Raw genomic sequence first — 22,441 nt, forward strand, 5'->3', positions numbered from 1 at the left:
AAGGCGGAGTGCCGCGAGGATGGACGTGTTGGGCGACCAATGGCCGGAGTGTGGGGGCGGGGTAGTTGGAGGTAGGTCATGTGATGACACCTCCAGGAATACGTCCAACCAGAGCTGGCAACATTACACGTGTACCACTTAAACGTAACAGCAAACCCCCTATTCAGTAAGACGTACTTTCTTAATTTGGTTCTCGGCTACAGTTTCCCAAATGATGACGAAGGAATCAGTTTATTAACAAAAAAAAAACGATTTCTTTGTCCTAAGATTCTCAGTCTCCATGGGAAAATGACTACACAGAAAGGCATTAAGTATTCGAACGCCTCAGTAATTAGACGCAAGGATCAGAAGCTTTGCTTCCCCTCCGCCCCCTTCTTTTAAATGAGGACAGTACCCGTGCTCCATGTGACACACTGATTACAAACTGACCATCCACACAAACTGAGCAGGCATCGGATAAGCATTACCAGCTGACCTAGTAGACTTTTTCTGATTGGCTGCAGTCCCAGCATGTTTGGACTGAGTTGCATATCTAGCTGCCAGACTGCATAACAAAAGAGAGAAAGAAGGGGAAAAAAAACAGGAAACAGTAAAGATTACACGTAAATGTATTTTATCGACATGACAGTTACATCAAACTGATTTCGAAGAACTGAAAAAACAGCCACGCATGAATAGAGTCACGTGACATTGCACATAAATATGAAACGAGAGATCTGGGCAGACTGGTGGGTATGAAGATGTTGATAAGAAACACAGCCCTCTTTGTATTTTGTTTCCCCACTCCACCTGCCCAGAGATATAAGGAGATCTGGTTCCTTGTTCAATCCAATGCTTTAACCTTTAATGTCTAACTCTTTGCTCTGACCCCATCAATTGCTGCCAATTTACGGTGTTGGGTTCTTGAGTTCAAATGCAGTCAAGCCAAGGTCAAAGCGCTGAGCCAAGTCGTAAGGCCGTGCGACCGCTCATCTCGCGATTCAAGTCTTGCTGCTTCAAGATTGGTGACAACTGGGGGACAAGTTTGTTTTGCAAACACACACAAGGAGGGACAGGGCGACTGGTCAGCATCGGTCCTTCTGACAGAAGCAGCGAGAAAAAAATCTAGTAGGACATGTAACGTGTTGATATCACTCCTCTACGGCTGCCTGAAGTAATTCTACTATATTAGGGTCAAGCTACAGCTATGGTCAACACAGATCCTGAGACCAGGGTCATTGAACTGCCCTCCTTAACACTAATCAAAAGTTGGAATTTTACAGAGTCAATTTATGGTGTTATAGTTGCATTTGCCTCAAAACCTTATGTAAATCCAACTAGTGTTTGGAAGTCCACCCTTAAAATAAAGCTTGGAGACAGCAAGTGGTCAGGTTAATCAGTCACTTGCTGCACTGGCAGAAACCTGGATGGACGGCTTCATTTTCCAAATCACCTTCGGGTAACAGTAGTTTTAACTTCTTTCAATTCTTATTTAACCCCGACTTACGGGTCGAACCGCACCCAACAGAGCTCAGGCAGGGGGGAAATAGGCCATTACTTCTCCATGTAGGAACTGTTCCTCATTTCAGAAACCTGCTTTTCTGCCTTCGCGCCGTAATCTGCAATCTACTGGGATTGTAACGGACAAGGAGAAATACCCAATGTGCATATTAACATCAAGGGGCATTTCTGAACCGTGGCGGCCTCTCGCGTTTCATGATCAGAATAAGCTGAATAAATGGATAAAGATGGCCAACTATCAACCTCCCAGTCCCTAAGAAGAAACATATGTGGATTAAAGCCGAGCGCAAAAAAAAAAATCAGTTACATTTGTGCTGTCTCACATAAGGATTAGAACGTTAAAGGTTTCAGCAGACATGCTGTCAGCCAAATTTTCACATAATCAGTTCCAAATAAGCCAAATGTCATTTAGCAAATTACAGTGCAGCCCAGCAAAGCTCTGGTGCTAACATACAGTGATCACAGCGGCTGTACAGTTACTTATCATTTAATCCTGCAGTGGCACTTTTTCAATAAGCGGCCAACCTTTCAGTTACACACGGAGGAAATGTGTCACTGCAGATGTAGAAAGTCGGTGTTTGTATTTAGTGTTTAAACCGGCTATCTGTTTCGATATCTGAAATGGATGCGCAGGCAAGTACAGCCCCTACGTGACTAAAGTGTTCTTCCCACCTAATCCGTGGACAGGTGCCTTAATCGGAGCAAACTTGAATAAATGTCCGCAGAAGATGGGGTGACGGCAGAGATGGGGAACGATGAACAGAACAAAGTGGACAGGCGTGGTAGAAATGATAGGTTTCGAGGAGGCTTTTGAAGGTGGGGAGGGATGTAGCGAGGTGAAGGGTTCAGGTGAGGGAGGTCCAGACAATAGGGCAGCGATGACCTAAAGGGCTGGGACCACCCTGGGAGCCGAGATGGCAGCAGGCCTGAGTCGGAGGGTGAAAGTTGGGATGTGGGGCTGGAGAAGGTTGCATAGGTGGAGTGGGGGAGGGGTGTAGCGCTGGTGGGATTTAGAACAGGGAACGAGGATCTTGAAGTCAATTGTCAAGGGTATTCATTCATTCATTCTCGGGATGTGGGCATCGCTGGCAAGGCCGGCATTTATCGCCCATTCCCAGCTGCGCTGAGAAGGTGGTGTAGCAGTGTGATACAACAGAGCGGCCCACGTCAGAGGGCAGAACATAAGAACATAAGAACATAAGAAATTGGAGCAGGAGTAGGCCAATCGGCCCCTCGAGCCTGCTCCGCCATTCAATAAGATCATGGCTGATCTGATCCCAACCACAAATCTAAAGAACACAAGAAGTCGGAGCAGGACCCGGCCACACAGCCCCTGGGCCCTCTCCGCCACCCACAGGGCATTGACCGATCCGAACTCAGCTTCATGTCCAATTTCCTGCCCGCTCCCCATAACCCCTAATTCCCTTTACTTCTAGGAAACTGTCTATTTCTGTTTTAAATTTATCTAATGATGTAGCTTCCACAGCTTCCTGGGGCAGCAAATTCCACGGGGCAGTTAAGAGTCAACCACCTTGGTGTGGGACAGGAGTCACATATAGGCCCGACTGGGTAAGGAAGGCAGGTTTCCTCCCCTAAAGGATATTAGTGAATCAGTTGGGTTTTTACGATAATCCGGCTGCTTTGTGGTGACTTTTACTGATACCAGCTTTTTATTATTTCCACATTTATTAAACTGAATTTAGATTCTCAAACTGCCCAGGGTGAGATTTAAACTCTGGTTTCCTGGATTGCTGTAACCCCACCACGTGAAGCCAATGGTAGACGGTAAAGACAGGTGTGTGAGGTGAGAGGGCCAGGGTGCAGATAGCAGAGTTTGGACAAGTTGGACTTTATGTCGGGTGGAGCCCAGGAGGCTGGAGAGGAAAGAATTAGAGAAGTTGAGTCCGGAGGTGACAATGGCATGGATGAATGTCTCGGTGATATCGAGGAGCGAGGCAAAAAGCAAAGGCTGGTGAGGTTATGGAGGTGAAAAGAGCCGATCATGGAAAAGAATAGAAGGCAGGGCTTGAGGCTCTGCTCAGACTCAAACGGGCTGCACTGACATTGAGCAAAGTCTGGTTCAGCCCGAGAGAACAGGTGAGAAGGGAATCAGGGAGAACCCATGGGAGGTGAGGGGAACGGCTTTGAAGTTAATATTCAGGAGGAGAAAGTGCAAGCTCTTCCACAATTTGACGTTGGGGTAGCAGATCGGTCCATTCCCCAGGGTCGCTGGGCATCCTGCCACCCGATTTTAACCGCCAGGCTTCCCGCCGGACTTCCCGGTCCTTTTGGTCCTCCCACCCAGGAGTTAAAATTGAGCCCAGTATCTCGTGTTTTACAAGTTGTCCTGTGCTGAGCTATGGGAATGGTACTATGGAATGGCACAGAGGGCAACCCTTCTTGTAAGCACCTCATGCCACACCACCTCCCCCTCAACAACCATCAAATAGGAAGCTGGATGCTGGCCTGCTCTGCCGCTTGTCCGTGGACTCATGTCCGCTCCTCGAGTTGCCTTTGCCTTCATTGTGGTGGGCCATTTCTGAAACGCCAGCCCCTTCAGGCTTGAAGTTGCCTTTTGAGGCTCTCCAAAGCCTCTCTGGATTTTTGTCCTCTTACTGAGACACTCCCCCTTAATTGACCCGATCCCTTTAAATTTGACTCGCACGCAATCTTCCTCTCCTACCAGCAGAGGGCCCCGTAGACCTGCCCGAGTCCGCAATTGGTGCTGCGAATAATTATGCAAATGAGCTCACACTGGCGAATCGAGTGTAACTCGCACTTGGCCTTTCAGGTGGGATTTGCACCAGTTCTTAGTCATTGAGAAGTGGCTCCTACCCGTAGACTAAAACCGGCTCGAGGAATAGACGCCCTCCAGAGTTATAGGTTCAAGCCAATTGTGCAAAGCATGGAATGTCACAGCCTGTAAGACTGAACATCCCATAAAACCTGTTGCTATATTTTCTCAATTTAACCAGTGGGCTGTGACTGGGGCTGGGATTGATACAAATGCACCAGGATGAATTCTTAGGAAATCATTATTGTCCGTTGAGAGAGTAACAGTCACCCTGGAGTGATATCAAGGGGTCCCTGTTGTTCAAGGCATAACCGCGGGGATGGAATTGGAATCCAGTCAGCCGTTTGTTGCCTCCTCTGTTCCCGTTCCCTCGCTCTCGGTGTCTCCAAGAGACGATGAGCCATTTGGATCGGGAAGTGAGTCGAGATCATCCCCGTGACGGACAGACTGGAACCTGTCACCGAATCACCGAGGCACAGGGAATGCTGTTAAATCTATCCCGAGGACTCTTCCATGAGCGGTGAGCAGGCTTCATAAACAGTGGGGACTGTTTTTGGTAATGCTTACGACCAATCAACGGTTTTACCATTCAACGCTTATAGCGGGCAAATCGCGTTCGCGCCAACGCGCTCGCTATAAGCGGCGGTGACTACTCGTGTGAACGGTTAACGAGCTCCTCCCGGTTGTGCTTTTATGCGGCCGATAAACCATCTGGAATAAATAGCCCTCAGGAGCCTGGTAGGAGCTCGTTAACTGTTTGTGCGTGGATTTTGCTGACTGGAATTCCAATCTATTGATGGGATCTGTATTATATTAAAACAACATTGCAAGAAGTGATAGCTGAATGTTTGTGGATGGCCAATGGGGTCCGGTGGCAGACAATCTGCGACTGTTTCTGTAAATGTGGCCTTTGGCACTACACGATTTAAGATTGAAATTTGAGGATGTTTGTGGAAGGAGCAAGGAGAAGTTTCACAGCACCTCACCTTTTTGGGAGTTTTGCCATTGGTTAATCATCTCCTGCAGAAGATTAAATGGGTGATGCAGAGTCTTTAACACTGCTTTTCTGGCTGCATATAGTGACACCACTATTCCCAGCCTGAACGGAGATGATTGGGTAATTCCCCCGTCAATCATGCCTGCAGCCCGCACTGCTGTAAATGACTGGGATTGATTTTATGCACATAATTTGTATTCTGTAACTATCCTCCACTCACTGCATTTCGCTGGAGAAATAATCCTGCTTTTATCGGGAGACTTTGCTGTAGTTTCGGTCATGAGTTCTGTTTGCTGTAGTTTGTAGAGACTCAGTTTAAATAGACTCTGTTTGCTGTGAGTCCTGCTGTAAGTCCCACCCCCGCCTCCAATTCATTGGCTGACAAGGTGGTGTCAATACTGATTTCAGCGTTTTTTTGACTTGCGGAAGTTTACCCTTTGAAGTTGGCCCGGACTAATCGTTCGTGATGACAAAGAGGCATCATTTGGAAACAAATGGGGAACTGAGGCAGGACCATTATATAAAGAGGATACTAACCAGGTAGACTAAGTAACCAGAGGTTGACAGAAATAATATAAGCGGTTTCAAGAGACAGTTGGACATGCTTATGGAGGAGGAAGAGATGAGTGGGAAGATGGGCTAGGATGGGCTTGTTAGGCATAATGGATTCTTCCTGTTTCTAAAACGTCTCGCGTTTCAAAAGGCGTTGATGGATCCTACGATAGAACGCGTGCAGTCGAAGGACGGTGCGTTAAAATCACTTCAGTACGGATTCCTCCCGGCGGAGCAGGGTAGAGGCTAAAGGTCGTACCTGGACTGCATGTCTTGCTGGGCCCTCTGCTGACAGATTGAGGCAGATGCTAGGGACTGCTGCTGCACCTGCTGCTGCTGAAGCTCAATCAGGTCCTGGTACTGCTGCTGCTGCTGTTTGTACCGGGACAAGCTGAAAAAGAGTCCTAAAATGGCTTTTAGATTTCCATCTCTTATCTCTGCAAAAGAGAAATGAACACGCTTAGATTTTTGACGTACATTTTCGTCTCAGCGCAGGCAAAGCAGTTTTCATTGGGATTCATCGCTACTTTAAAGTAACACAAAAAACTTCCTGGGGTGTCAGCTGTGGCTCAGAGGGCCGCACTCTCGCCTCTGAGTCAGAAAGTTATAGGTTCAAGTCCCACTCCAGAGAACTGAGCACGTAATCCAGGCTGACACTCCCAGTGTAGTGCTGAGGGAGTGCTGCACTGTTGGAGGTGCTGCCTTTTAGGTGAGACGTTAAACCAAACTTTTACGTCTACCCCTCTCAGGTGGATTTAAAAGATCCCACGGCACTATTTCGAAGAAGAGCAGGGGAGTTCTCCCCGTGTCATGGACAATATTTATCCCTCAACCAACATCACCAAAAAAAACAGACTCTCTGGTCGTTACGACATTGCTGTCTGTGGGATCTTGCTGTTCGCAAATTGACTGCTGCATTTCCTACATTACAACAGTGACTACGCTTCAGATGTAAAGCACTTTGGGACGGCCTGAGGCCATGAAAGGCACTGTATAAATGCAAGTCTTTCTTTGCTTGAGGAATACATATTGGCCAAGAAACCGGGGAGAACTCCCTTGCTCGTCCTCAAAATAGTGGCCACGGGTTCTTATACGTTCACCTGAAAGGGCAGAAGGTGCCTCGGTTTAACGTCTCATCCAAAAACTGGCACCTCTGACAGTGCAGCACTCCAAGTGTCAGCCTAGATTTTGTGCACAAGTCTCTGAAGTGGGACTCAAACCCACAACCTTCCAACCTAAGGGCAAGTGTGCTACCCACTGAGCCACAGCTGACACCTTAAAATTGATAAAATTAAGCAAAAACATACACACAGGGGGGAGAATAAAAACAGAAGCCTGACACACACGCAAGACGGATTTAAAATGTCTGGGTCCAGCAATTGTGTATTGGAAGCCAACACTCCATTCACAGAGTACTGTACAGTGACCTCAGTCTGAACAGATTTTGTGGGGAATAGTAAGTATTATCTAGCTGCCAGGAACAGGCACATGAGAAGTATATTGCGTAGAGCTGGCTGTGCTTAGTCACATCCTATTCTGCAGAAGAAGGAAAAGAAAATAAGTCTCAGAATATAAGCAATAATAAATCAGTCTCCAGTTTGGCTGACCCAAGTTCCTCCATTTATTTCAGTACAGAGACTCCAGTTGCAGAGTGTTCCCAGTGAGATCAGTTGTACAGTCCCACATTGATAAAGGTTCCTCTTTCGGCTTTTCAATATTAAAGTCTTGCATTTATATAGCACCTTTCATGACCTCAGGCAGTCGCAAAGCGCTTTTCAGCCAATGAAGTATTATTTTGAAGTGCAGTCACTGTTGTAACGTAGGGAAACGCGGCAGCCAATTTGCGCACAGCAAGATCCCACAAACAGCAATGAAATAAATGACCAGATAATCCGTTTTTAGTGATGTTGTTTGAGGGATAAATATTGGCCAGGACACCAGGGAGAATTTAATACTGTTGAATGGAGGTTAGCACTGCATATGGAGGTTAATGCTGCTCTTTGAAGATTGGTGCTGTGTTTGGAGGTTAGTGTTGTGTATAGAGGTAACACCTCTGAGTCAGATGGTCATGGGACCAAGTCCCACTCCAGAAACTTGACTGCAAAATCTAGGCCAACACTCCAGTGTAATACTGAGAGAGTGCTGCACTGTCGGAGGTGCCGTCTTTCGGATGAGATGTTAAACCTAGGCCCTGTCTTCCCTTTCAGGTGGATGTAAAATATCCCATGGCAGTATTTTGAAGAAGATCAGGGGAGTTCTCCCTTGCCAATATTCTACATAGAATGTACAGCATAGAAACAGGCCATTCAGCCCAACTGATCCATGCCAGTGTTTATGCTCCCTTGAGCCTCCTCCCTAGCTAGTTCGTCTAACCCTATCAGCATATCCTTCTATTCCTTTTTCCCTCATGTGTTTATCTAGCTTCCCCTTAAATGCAGCTACACTATTCGCCTCAACTACTCCTTGTGGTAGCGAGTTCCACATTCTCACCACTCTCTGGGCAAAGATGTTTCTCCTCAATTCCCTATTGGATTTATTAGTAACTATCTTATATTTATGGCCCTTAACCGACACCTAAAAACTGATTATCACATTGCTGTTTGTGGGAGCTTGCTGTGCGTAAATTGGCTTTTCCTACATTACGACAGTGACTGCATTTCGAAAGTACTTCATTGGCTGTCACGAGGTCACGAAAGGCGCTATATAAATGCAAGTCCTTCCCTTTAAAACCTCCTTAAGTAGATTGAAGCCAAATGGAACATTTCGATTCACCCCTCTAGATGAGGAGTGTCCAAGCTCTTTGTCTTTGTGGGTAAAGGAGCTTCGAGGCCACATATAAAGTGTAAATCCCCGTCCCCATTCATTTCTACGTATCTCAAGTTGCTGATGCTGAGAGCCCCTGGTGTTCTGATTTAGCATTTATCCACCAATAAGCCAACAGCCCTTTCCAAACTTTCAGGCCAATGAAATTCAAACAGTACAGGCAGCGAGTGAGAAATAGTGGCGTAAATAGAACTGAATTGCCTGGGTTTCAGAAGTCGTTTTGCCTGGACTCACAGGCTATATTTGGCTCATGGTTGCATGAATCCATCCTATGGATTCTACAGTGTAAAATTCCAACAGGGCGTGGAATCTCTGCTTTAGTTTACTGCTATGGGATGTCTGGGCTCTGTTGGAATCTCCTGAATTTCAAGTATTGACACTCGGAATTCCTTCCACGTGACCCAGACTGTATTACTTACAGGCCTCGCTCATTTTTACCAAGAACTTCTGTAATATGGCAGAACTGAAACTTTAAAGGGCTGCTAGTGCATGTGGATCTTGGTCTAACTAACCCAGAGGTTGTGAGTTCAAATCCCACCCTGGCAAGTTGTGAAATTAAATTTAATAAACCTACTAATTTGTGGGCTGGCACCAGAAAGAGATTAAAGCTGGCAGACTGTCATAAAACCCAACTGGTTTACTGATGTCCTTAAAGAGAAGGGAACCTGCTACCCTTACCTGGTCTGGCCCACACTTGGCTCGTTCACCCATCACCCCTGTGCTCGCTGACCTACATTGGCTCCCGGTCCAGCAACACCTCGATTTTAAAATTCTCGTCCTTGCTTACAAATCCCTCCATGGCCTCGGCCCTCCCTATCTCTGAAACCTTCTCCAGATCTACTACAACAACAACTTGCATTTATATAGTGCCTTTAATGTAGTAAAACGTCCCAAGGCGCTTCACAGGAGTGATTATCAAACAAAATTTGGCACCGAGCCACATAAGAAGATATTAGGACAGGTGACTAAAAGCTTGGTCAAAGAGGTAAATGTTAAGAAGCGTCTTAAAGGAGGAGAGAGAGAGAGAGAGAGAGAGGCGGAGAGGTTTAGGGAGGAATTCCAGAACTTAGTGCCCAGGCAACTGAAGGCACAGCCGCCAATGGTGGAGCGATTAAAATTGGGGATGCACAAGAGACAAGAATTGGAGGAGCGCAGAGATCTCGGAGGGTTGGAGGGTTGGAGGAGGTTCCAGAGATAGGGAGGGGCGAGGCCATGGAGGGATTTGAACATAAGGATGAGAATTTTAAAATCGAGGCGTTCCCGGTCCCGGAGCCAATGTAGGTGAATGAGCACAGGAGTGATGGGTTAACGGGACTTGATGCGAGTTAGGATACGGGGAGCAGAGTTTTGAGTAAGCTCAAGTTTATGGAGGGTGGAAGATGGGAGGCTGGCCAGGAGGGCAGTGGAACAGTCAAGTCTAGAGGTAACAAAGGCATGTTTGAGATTTTCAGCAGCAGATGAGCTGAGGTAGGGGCAGAGATGGGCCATGTTACGGAGGTGGGAGTAGGCGGTCTTGGTGATGGAGCGGATATGTGGTCGGAAGCTCATCTCAGGGTCAAATAGGACACCAAGGTTGTGAACAGTCTGGTTCAGCCTCAGACAGTGGCCAGGGAGGGGGATGGAGTCAGTGGCTAGGGAACAGAGTTTGCAGTGGGGACCAAAAATAATGGCTTCTGTCTTCCCAATATTTAGTTGGAGAAAGTTTTTGCTCATCCAGTAGCGTGACAAACGAGAGACAGTGGAGGGGTTGAGGGAGGCGGTGGTGAGGTAGAGCTGGGTGTCATCCGTGTACATGTGGAACCTGACGTTGTGTTTTTTCGGATGACGTTGCTGAGGGGCAGCACGTAGATGAGAAATAGAAGGGGGCCAAGGATAGAGCCTTGGGGGACTCCCGAGGTAACCGTGCGGGAGCGGGAAGAGAAGCCATTGCAGGTGATTCTCTGGCTATGACTGGACGGATAAGAATGGAACCAGGCGAGGGCACTCCCACCCAGCTGGACAACAGTCCAAGATCTCTGCGCTCCTCCAATTCTGGTCTCTCGCGCATCCCCGATTTTAATCGCTCCACCATTGGCGGCCGTGCGCTCAGCTGCCTAGGCCCTAAGCTCTGGAATTCCCTCCCTAAACCTCTCCGCCTCTAAGACGCTCCTTAAAACCTACCTCTTTGACCAAGCTTTTGGTCACCTGGCCTAATATCTCCTTATGTGGCTCGGTGTCAAATTTTGTCTGATAACACTCCTGTGAAGCGTCTTGGGACGTTTCACTAAGTTAAAGGCGCTATATAAATGCAAGTTGTTGCTGTTGTATACAGTTGACCCTTAATGCCCTGTGAAGTGGCATAACAAGCCACTCATTTGTACAAACAATCGCTCGAACAACACCCTCCACCACTTTCTCAGGGCAATAAGTGTCACTCACGCCCAGAGAACAAATTAAAACGAAACTGAGGCCTAAAGAGTTAAAAACGCTCCGAGCAACACCTGCTCCTTTTAAAGGTGCCTTTAAATGAGAAGAGAACAGCTCAACGACAGCTGAGTGTAATTCTTTAAGCGGGAATAACTACACTCTGAGATATTGATTCTGGGTGATAAAATCACCAATCTCTCTGCCACAGTTCAAGAAAACACCAGTGAATGACGAAAGACAACTTTATTACAGATGTGCCAGTGGACCCATTAACAAAAAGCAGCCTTCCTTCCTTTCCTGTGCTAACTCATTTTATTTTGTACATACTTTTGCACGATGGGAGAAATTTTCCGAAATCCCACTCGCATCACCAGCCTTGCCCGTTGAAAGCGCATAATTAGCAATTTGAGCCCGCGGTTTTCTGGCTGTCAGAGTTTTGACTGAGTGAATCAGGAAAATCTATTTCGCCTGGTCGGTGATTTGGTAACCAAAGGCCGTAAATTTAAGGTCATCATCAAAAGAATTCAGGGAAATGTTAGGAGAAGTTTCTTTTACGTTGAGGGCTCTCAAGGAAGCTGTTTCCATTGGCGGGAGGGTCGGTAACCAGAGGTATACAGATTTACGGTAATTGGCGAAAGAACCAGAGGGGAGATGAGGAGAGTTTTTTTTAACGCAGCGAGTTGTTACGACCTGGAATGCGCTGCCAGAAAGGGCGGTGGAAGCAGATTCAATCGTGGCTTTCAAAAGGGAATTGGACAAATACTGCAAAAGGAAAAATCTGCACGGGTGTTGGGGAAAGAGGAGAGGGAGTGGGATTAATTGGATAGCTCTTTCAAAGAGCCGGCACGGGCACGATGGGCCGAATGGCCTCCTTCTGTGCTGTATGATTCTATGATTCTAAACTTAATGGAAAACGGATCGTGACGTCGCAATAGCAGAGATTACAGGGAGCGGTTACTTCAACTTCGGTGTCACAGCTTTTTAAAAAAAATTTTCATTCTCGGGATGTGGGCGTCACTGGCAAGGTCAGCATTTATTGCCCTGATTGCTAGGCCACTTCAGAGGGCAGTTAAGAGTCAACCACGTTGGTGTGGGACTGGAGTCACATAATAGGCCCAGACCGGGTAAGGACGGCAGGTTTCCGTCCCTGAGGGGACATGAGTGAACCAGTTGGGTTTTTTACGACAATCCGACAGCTTCACGGTCACTTTTACTGGCACCAGCTTTTTATTTCCAGGTTTTTAAAAACTGAATTAAAATACTCAAACTGCCACAGTGAGACGTGAACTCACGTTCTCTGGATTATTATTACATTGAAGCAGAACCTGATAAATTTGGTGCGTGAACAGGGAATCAGGGAAACCATTTGATGCCCAACCCCACAGACAATTGGATCATGAACCCCATCCCAAACAATTGAGCGTTTCAAACCCAAACTGCAGCTACTTTTAGTGGTTGGGGCTCTAAGGCCTTCTTTCTGATCTCGGGGGGTGATGGTGGTGGGGGGATGGGGGTTAAAGCTGTGGTATCAGGAAGTCACGGGCCTCAGAAAGAGGAAGTAAGAAGGGGTTTGGAACAGCCCTTGAAAATGTGCCTACCCTATCGAAACTGAGCGCCAATCAGCTCTCCCTATCGAAACTGAGCGCCAATCAGCTCTCCCTATCGAAACTGAGCGCCAATCAGCTCTCCCTATCGAAACTGAGCGCCAATCAGCTCTCCCTATCGAAACTGAGCACCAATCAGCTCTCCCTATCGAAACTGAGCGCCAATCAGCTCTCCCTATCGAAACTGAGCGCCAATCAGCTCTCCCTATCGAAACTGAGCGCCAATCAGCTCTCCCTATCGAAACTGAGCGCCAATCAGCTCTCCCTATCGAAACTGAACACCAATCAGCTCTCCCTATCGAAACTGAGCGCCAATCAGCTCTCCCTATCGAAATGGAGCACCAATCAGCTCTCCCTATCCATGATCAATCTGAGCACCAATCAGCTCTCCCTATCCATGGTCAATCTGAGCACCAATCAGCTCTCCCTATCCATGATCAATCTGAGCACCAATCAGCTCTCCCTATCCATGATCAATCTGAGCACCAATCAGCTCATCCTATCCATGGTCAATCTGAGCACCAATCAGCTCTCCCTATCCATGATCAATCTGAGCACCAATCAGCTCTCCCTATCCATGGTCAATCTGAGCACCAATCAGCTCTCCCTATCCATGATCAATCTGAGCACCAATCAGCTCTCCCTATCCATGATCAATCTGAGCACCAATCAGCTCATCCTATCCATGGTCAATCTGAGCACCAATCAGCTCTCCCTATCCATGATCAATCTGAGCACCAATCAGCTCTCCCTATCCATGGTCAATCTGAGCACCAATCAGCTCTCCCTATCCATGATCAATCTGAGCACCAATCAGCTCTCCCTAACCATGATCAATCTGAGCACCAATCGGCTCTCATGATCCATTGTCAATCTGAGCACCAATCAGCACTCCTTATCCATGATCAATCTGAGCACCAATCAGCTCTCCCTGTCCATGATCAATCTGAGCACCAATCAGCTCTCCCTATCCATGGTCAATCTGAGCACCAATCAGCTCTCCCTATCCATGGTCAATCTGAGCACCAATCAGCTCTCCCTGTCCATGATCAATCTGAGCACCAATCAGCTCTCGCGATCCATTGTCAAAATGAGCACCAATCAGCTCTCCCTAACCATGATCAATCTGAGCACCAATCAGCTCTCGTGATCCATTGTCAATCTGAGCACCAATCAGCTCTCCCTATCCATGGTCAATCTGAGCACCAATCAGCTCTCCCTATCCATGGCCAATCCGACCACCAATGTCCCCCAGTTCACTGAGTGCGGTGTGAGTGACCCCTTGTTACAGTCATAGCAGTTGTCCAATTAATGCAGAGTTTGAAGAAATAAGAAGAGCGCACCCAGTCAGTGAGTGCCTGGCCTGGACTTACCTTCAGCTGAAAGACTTTGGATATGAACTCCCCTCACTGCCAGAAAGCTGAGGCATGCATCGACATTCTCAATCTGGAATAAAACAGAAAGAAAAAAAATACGATTAACAGGACACTTCTAAAACTCCAGAAATACAGCAAAAGGAGTGAATACTCCACATTCATTTCATATTGACCCAGTCAGCAAAAATCTCACAAGGAATGATTAAACCTAATTTGGAGATTGCTATAAAGCTCTCATTGTCCCAGTTTTGTGCAGGATGTTAAACAATTCATAAATGCTTAATCTGGAACAGTGTGCCAACAGTTCCACCTACGTAAAGCCTGGCTGGATTTGTACACTACATATATGGAACAATGAAGGCACAGTTAATAGCTACGCATATACTAGGAGGAGTGGGTCATTGCCCAAAGAGACAGCGTGAAACGTGACAGAGCGGAAACCATGCCAAGGCAGCGAGTGGTGACAAATGTCGGACTCCTAGCGCTCCTGTGAACAGCTGAGAACTCCTTCTAATGTACCTGGTTTGGTTCCCCTTCGAGCAGAACTACTTTCAAAGTAAAAAAAAAAGTCGACCAAACTCAGTGAGCGTCGAGAGCTCCTGAAACTTTCGGCGAGAAAGAAAGAATGGAAAGAACTTGCATTTATATAGCGCCTTTCACAACCTCAGGACGTCCCAAAGTGCTTCACATCCAATGAAGTACGTTTGAAGTGTAATCACTGTTGTAATGTAGGAAACGCGGCAGCCACTTTGAGCACAGCAAGGTCCCACTGACAGTAATGTGATAAGGACCAGATAATTTGTTTTTTTATTGATGTTGCATCATAGTATCATGATAGATATAGCACAGGAGGAGACCATTTGGCCCATCATGCCTGTGCTGGCCCTTTGAAAGAGCTATCCAACTAGTCCCATTTCCCTGCTCTTTCCCCGTAGCTTTGTAAGTTTTTGCCTTCAGTAATTAATAAAATTTCCTTATGAAAGTTATTATTGAATCTGCTTCCACCACCCTGTCAGGCAGTGCATTCCAGATCATTACAACTCGCTGCGTAAAAAAATGTTTCCTCATGTCGCCTCTGGCTCTTTTGCTGATCACCTTAAATCTGTGTCCTCTGGTCACCGACCCGTCTGCCATTGGAAACAGTTTCTCCTTATTTACTCTGTCAAAACCGTTCATGATTTCAAACACCTCCATCAAATCTCCTCTTAACCTTTTCTGTTGTAAGGAGAACAACCCCAGCTTCTCCAGTCTTTCCACATAACTGAAGTCCCTCATCCCTGGTACCATTCCAGTAAATTTCCTCTGCACTCTCTCTAAGGCCTTGACATCCTTCCTGAAGTGTGGGGCTCAAAATTGAACACAATACTCCAGCCGAGGCCTAATCAGTGTGTTATAAAGGTTTAGCATAACTTCCTTGTTTTTGTACTCTCTGCCTCCATTAATAAAGCCCAGGATCCCATATGTTTTTTTAACAGCCTTCTCAACTTGTCCTGCCACCTTCAAAGATTTGTGTATGTGCAGCCCCAGGTCTCTCTGTTCCTGTTCCCCCTTTAAAATTGCACCATTTAGTTTATATTGCCTCTCCTCATTCCTCCTACCAAAATGTATCATTTCACACATCTCTGCGTTAAATTTCATCTGCCAAGTGTCTGTCCATTTCACTGACATGACCCCTGGGGAACACCACTATATACTTCCCTCCAGTCTGAAAAACAACCATTCACCACTACTCTCTGCTTTCTGTCCCTTAGCCAATTTTTTATCCACGCTGCCACTGTCCCTTTAATCCCATGGGCTTTAATTTTGCTAACAAGTCTATTATGTGATCCTTTATCAAATGCCTTTTGTAAGTCCATGTACACATCAACCGCACTACCCTCATTTGTTACTTCATCAATGAACTCAATCAAGTTAGTCAAACACAATTTTCCTTTGACAAATCAGTGCTGACTTTCATTTATTAGCCCTTACTTTTCTTAGTGCCAATTAATTTTGTCCCAGGTTATTGTCTCTAAAAATTTCCCCACCACCACCATTAGGCTGACTGGCCTATAATCACCGGGTTTGTCCCTCTCCCTTTTTTTGAACAGGGGTGTAACATTTGCAATCCTCCAATCCTCCGGCACCATCCCCATATCTAAGGAGGATTGGAAGATTGTGGCCAGAGCCTCCCCAATTTCCACCCTTACTTCCCTCAGTAACCGAGGATGCATCCCATCTGGACCGGGTGACTTTTCTACTTTGAGTACTGCCAATCTTTTAAGTACCTGCTCTTTATCTATTTTTATCCTGTTCAATATTGCTCCGACCTCCTCCTTTACTGCTACATTGGCAGCATCATCTTCTCTGGTGAAGAACGAATGTGAAGTATTCATTTAGTGCCAGAGCCATGTCCTCTGCCTCCAAAAGAAGATCTTTTTTGTCCCTAATCAGTCCCACACTTCCTTTGACTAACCTTTTATTATTTATATGTTTACAAAAGGCTTTTGGGTTCCCTTTTATGTTGGCCGCTAATCTATTCTCATACTCTCTGTTTGCCCCTCTTATTCCCTTTCATAGATCTCCTCTCTACTTTCTGTATTCATCCTGGTTCTCTACTGTATTATGAACCTTACATTCATCATAAACCTCCTTTTTCTGTTTCATTTTAATCTCTATATCGTTAGATATCCAGGGAGCTCTAGCTTTGGCTGCTCTTCCTTTCCCCCTCGTAGGAATGTGTCCACTCTGTACCCGAACCAACTCACCCTTGAAGACCTCCCATTGCTCAATTACTGATTTGCCTATTACCAAATTACCAATTTTTGATTCCAATCCACCTGGGCAAGATCCCTTTTTAACTCACTGAAATTTGCCTTCCTCCAGTTAAGCCTTTTCACATTTGCTTGTTCCTTTGTCCTTTTGCATAATTATTCTAAACCTAATAATATTATGATCACTGTTCCCCAAATGCTCCCCCTCTGAAACATGCTCCACCTGCCCCACTTCATTCCCCTGAACGAGATCCAGCACTGTTTCCTTCCTGTTTGGGCTGGAAACACACTGCTCTAAAAAGTTCTCTTTAACACATTTCACGAATTCCTCCCCCTCTTTGCCCTTTACATGGTTACTGCCCCAGTCTATATTGAGATAATTGAAGTTCACCGTTATCACTAATCTATAGTTCATGCATCCTTCTGTAATTTGCTTGCAAATTTTCTCCTTCCCACTATTTGGAGGCCTATAGTACACACCCAGTCGTGTAATAGCTCCTCTATTGTTCCTTAATCGGTTGCAGCAATAAATATTGGCCAGGACACTGGGGAGAACTTCCCTCCTCTTCTTCGAAATAGTTCCACGGGATCATTTACATTCATCTGAGAGGCAGACAGATTCCTCAGTTTAACATCTCATCTGAGAGATGGCAGTGCAGCACTCCCTCAGTGCTACACTGGGAGTGTCAGCCTAGAAGTATGCGCTCAAGTCTCTGGGCTGGGACTTGAATCCACAACCTTCAGACTCAGTGGCAAGGGTGCTCCCCACTCAGCCACAGCGAACACCTATGATAATGCACATGGCACGCTGGGAGGCCATGGAGTGAGATTTCCTTTTTCTGCCCAAAGGATTGAAGAAAAGGTAGGTTGGATGGTCATGGCAATTTGTTCTTCAAACATCATAAACATTGCCTTGCAAAATAAAATCTCTCCTGTATGATCTTCCGTAGATCATAATGAAACACGTGTTCTGCTTTCTGCATATTTCATATCATTGACTCTATTTTCTTTGTACTCATTATTTTATTAAAAGCATTTCAGTGGATTCAGAGAGCGCCACAGAAAGTATTCTTCAGTGCTCTACCTGAACATTAATAATGGCATTCCGTTGGGGAAACGATCTCACCAGTATCAGTAAATCTAAGTGGCTGGGTTACTCACTGTCCAAATAAAGCATTCAAAATCGCAGCACATCAGGCAGTGGTCAAACATTTTATAGAGGCTTTTCCAGGGATTCTGGAGGAGTTCACGAGCAGACAGCAGCCAAGAGAACCATCTCAGAAATAATTTCTACAATCCAGCGGGGAAGTTGTCCACCTGCATTAACCCACTTATCGATGGCACTTGGTAAGTGTAAACAGTATGTCGTGTTACCAGTGATTAGAATATTCAGGACATTTTGCAGAACATACAGCGTAGCAGCAGTACAGTCAATTAGCACTGTTAGGAAGGGAGTGTGCGTGGACTTCAGGCCAATTCTCTACCTCTCTCTAAACATGTCAAGCCAATGGCTTTGAAAATGTCGGTGTTGCCTACACAGGAACAGGACAAGGCCATTCAGCCCCTCGAGCTTGTTCTGCTATTCAATTAGATCATGGCTGATCTGTACCTTAATTCCATTTACCCGCCTTGCTTCCGTAATCCTTAATTCCCTTTGCCTAACAAAAATCTATCGATCTCAGTTTTCGAAATTTTCAATTGACCCCCCAGCCTCAACAGCCTATAGGGGGAGGGCACCGAGCGTGCAGCACAATTCCCAGCGGCTCCCCACCAATCAATATCATTTACTCTCCGCGGCATCAGAGTGAGCAGACAGACCCCGAGCAGACAGGTTTACTTGGCTTCCCGATAGTAGCTGTTCATCTCTAGACCAACGTCAGCTCGGACTGATACTTCCCACCCCCTCAAATCCAAGTCAGGTTTCACCTCTCTGCAGTTCTAAAAGAAAAGACTTGCATTTATATAGCACCTTTCACGACCTCTGGACGTCCCAAAGAGTTTTACAGCCAATGAAGTACTTTTGAAGCGTAGTCACTGTTGTCATGTAGCGCGATGTTGTAACGCAGCAGCCAATACTGCGCACAGCAAGATCCCACAAACAGCAATGTGAGAATGACCAGATAATCTGTTTTAGTGATGCGATTGAGGGATTGAGTTGATCGGCCAGGACGCTGCGGAGAACTCCCCTGCTCTTCTTCAAAATATAACACGGGATCTTTTACGTCCACCTGAGAGGGCAGACGGGGCCTCAGTTTAACATCTCATCTGAAAGACGACACCTCCGACAGTGCAGCGCTTCCCTCAGTACCGCACTGCGAGTGTCAGCCTGGATTTTGTGCTCAAGTCTCTGGAGTGGAGCTCATGTCCTTCTAGCTCAGAGGCGAGAGTGTTACCAATTGAGCCACGGCCGGTACCCATTCTGGCAGGAATCGAAGCCCAAACTATATGAAACTGCACCGCCCGAGGGTAAGTACTGAGCCAACGGCCACACATTGACCCTGGATGGGAGCAGCTAAATAATTAAATACCGAGCTGACTTTCTTTTGTGCTGTGGAAACACAGGCGCGTTAAGAATCTCTACCCCTGACAGTGAACTTTGGCTGCCATAAGTTTTACTGCGTGGGCGAAGTGCTGTTTCCTTGCACAGAGTCAATTGAAGACTAACAACTGCACAAAATAAACCCGTACAAACGCAAGGGAGAGGCATGAAGGAAAGCAGCAGTGAGTCAACTGCCAGACAGGACTGATTAAAGAAAAGCAGCGATAAAAAAAAAATTAATAATCTTGGATTTCATTCGAGGCAAAAACGGCAGTCGAGCTGGGGAGATAAATAAACTGCAATTTTTCTTTCATTTCAAATCAGATGTCGGCATGGATACAGAAAGTATAAAAGGAAATGAAAAATAGTCCAAAAGACCAGTTGTTACTAAGAAGCACAGGCTTACTCTGCTGGTATACTTCTCACCTGTTGTACTAAAACCCACATCCCATTCCTGATTTTATTGAGAGACATGAGGACTCCACTCAACGTCTGCCCACTTTATAGCGAGCCCAACCTGCTTCTCTGCTATTCCGCGTGCCATAAAGGTCACGGGCAGTTAACAGAAACTTTCCAATCGGGTCTGAAACTGAGCTTGACGATGCCTGAGGAGAAGAAAGCAGCTCCCTAGAAGGGCGCCAAGAGAGCTCTGAATAAAGCCTCAGCAAAGGACGGCAAGAAAAGGAGACGGTCGAGGAAGGAGAGTTGCCCCGTCGACATCTATAATATGACGAAGGTTCACTCCCGACACCGGGGCATCTCCTCCAAGGCCGTGAGCATCATGAACTCCATCGTGAATGATATTTTTGAACGCATCGCGGGTGAGGCTTCCCGCCTGGCCCATTACAACAAGCGCTGCACCATTGGCTTCTTTTCAAATCCCTCCATGGTCTCGCCCCTCCCTATCCCTGTAACCTCCTCCAGCCCTACAACCCCCCCTCCGAGATCTCTGCGCTCCTCCAATTCTGGCCTCTTGCGCATCCCCCGATTTTTATCATTCCACCACTGGCGGCCGTGCCTTCAGCTGCCTCGGCCCTAAGCTCTGGAATTCTCTCCGTAAACCTCTCCGCCTCTCTCTCCCCCTTTACGACGCTCCTTAAAACCCATCTCTTTGACCAAGCCCGTCCTAATATCTCCTCATCTGGTTCGGTCTCAAATTTTGTTTGATAATCGCTCCTGCGAAGCGCCTCGGGACGTTTTACTACGTTAAAGGCGCTATATAAATGCAAGTTGTGTTGTCGAGATCCAGCTGCCGTGCACCTGCTGCTGCCCAAGGGGAGCTGGCCAAACACTGCGTCGGAAGGGACTAAGGTGGTGACCCAGTGCACCAGCTCAAAAGTAAAACTCCACAATCGACTGAAAAACACCCAATTAGACACTGACCACTTTTCCCACAAGCACTGTGAGATTGAGCAGACTGACAAGACAAAACAGACATCGCCTGTCGTTACCTGGTGACTGAATGCCCGTCAGGGTCAGAGCTGCCCGCTCTCCCCTCTACGCAAAGTACAAACTAAAACTCCACACACACAGATCGACGGCTTCAAACGTGACCAAACACCCAAGGGTATCGAGCGATTGGGATGTGAAGCAGGGAGAATGAACTGAATGTCCCTTTAAGCAAGAGAGTCTGTGCGAAAGTCTGTGAGCTGACAGAGCATCTGAGGACTGCCTTCTGTCTGTGCCTTAAGTCGCTTAAAGAGGAAAGAGCTGCAGCTGCTCAGTCCAACATCTGTGAGCAGGGGCATGAGTCGTGTGCTTTTATATGAAAGGCCAGAGAGAGTGGAAGTGGACATAAGTGTTAGGCTATTTATACTCGACAGCAATCTATAAACATTGTGCCCTGCTGTTCACTCGCTGTTCCTTGACAAAGACAGCTCGGTGATCAATTGGTTCAAAGTTCAAATTAATAACCTATTGATAAATTTGCACACTCTCCCTCATTAGGACATGAGGGATTAGTAAACGCACAAATAACAAGCCTTGTGTTACAAATTAAGTCTGAGGCACATTCAAAAATCTCACACTGTGCCCATGCATTTAAAAAAAATTTTTTTTTTACTTTTTCACCTATTCAATCAGAGTAAAGTTTGTATTCACCTTACCATCTGGGCTTGGTTTCTCGGGCAACTGTTGATGGCTTCAACTTTTTCATTCGCTGCAAAAAATGCAAAGAGACAGTAAAAGCCAGCCGGACAACCAGAGAGAGCTGTGCATCATTCATCCCAGAGTTATCAGCCTCCCTCGGAAACTTTTTTTTCTAACTCAGCATGCACTCCCGACCCGGGGAGAAGAGAAGTGGAGAGAGGGGACAGCGGAGAAAGGAGAGGATCGCTCACAACAGAGAAGAAAAAAAAAAGAAAACCGACCGAGTGATTACTGACATGAAACCCTCAGCAAGTGTCTTGGCAGGAGAAGGGATAACATTTCAAGGCTTCACAGAAAAAAAAAAGTACGAAAACACTCCCACTGTCAAAAGGCACACATGGAGAACACATGCACTGAGAGCATCCCCCCACTTTTATATTTTCAATTGCTCTCCCAGCCTAATCTAACCAGATACTTACTTCCTCTGACACTCAATGTTCCCTAACAGCACTTCTATCTGTAAATCCATGGAAAAGTGATGCAGATATTCCGTTCTATGAAAAAAAATACTCCGCATGCTCTGAGGGATTTTTTTTTAATTCTCACCAATGATCTGGATAATTTCGGCCAACAAAACTCCATCAGCTATATCTTGTTGCAAGTCCTTGATCAGTCGTTTGTGACCAGACCTGGCCAAATAGTGATTGGCCCAATCAGTATAAATCTGCGGGGAGAGAGAGAGAGAGAGAGAGACAGTAAAAATTCTTTCAGCACAAATGTTGGCTTAGCTGCAAGAGCTATTTTGGATCAATCTGCCTTCCACAAGCCAGGGTTTTAAAATAGGAAACGGCTTTCGAAACAGATTCTACAGCTCTCCTATTTTAAGTATGAGTCACTTTAAGCTAACACAAAGGGCAGTGTCATACTGACCACGCTCATTCAAAAAAAATGTTGTTTTCATTCGGGAGAAACTTTTTTCTTTAACCCAGAGAGTGGTGAGAATGTGGAG

At 46.3% G+C, this 22,441-nt stretch overlaps 1 protein-coding gene across 1 annotated transcript in view; it reads right to left on the reverse strand.

Moving 5' to 3' along the window:
• Positions 1–22,157, reverse strand: part of nav3 (neuron navigator 3) — a 247,403-nt gene extending 225,246 nt beyond the window's left edge. Inside the window, exons 1-5 of the mRNA XM_067999283.1 lie at positions 22,039–22,157; positions 21,450–21,502; positions 14,050–14,122; positions 6,103–6,280; positions 476–544 (exon numbers count right to left, since the gene is read on the reverse strand). Of these exons, the coding sequence (XP_067855384.1) occupies positions 476–544; positions 6,103–6,280; positions 14,050–14,122; positions 21,450–21,452 (323 nt within the window). The 5' untranslated portion in view covers positions 21,453–21,502; positions 22,039–22,157. The remainder of the gene's footprint in view (positions 1–475; positions 545–6,102; positions 6,281–14,049; positions 14,123–21,449; positions 21,503–22,038) is intronic.
• Positions 22,158–22,441: the final 284 nt, after the last annotated feature.

Source organism: Heptranchias perlo, chromosome 18 (genome assembly GCF_035084215.1).
Source record: "Heptranchias perlo isolate sHepPer1 chromosome 18, sHepPer1.hap1, whole genome shotgun sequence".
Classification (NCBI taxonomy): domain Eukaryota; kingdom Metazoa; phylum Chordata; class Chondrichthyes; order Hexanchiformes; family Hexanchidae; genus Heptranchias; species Heptranchias perlo.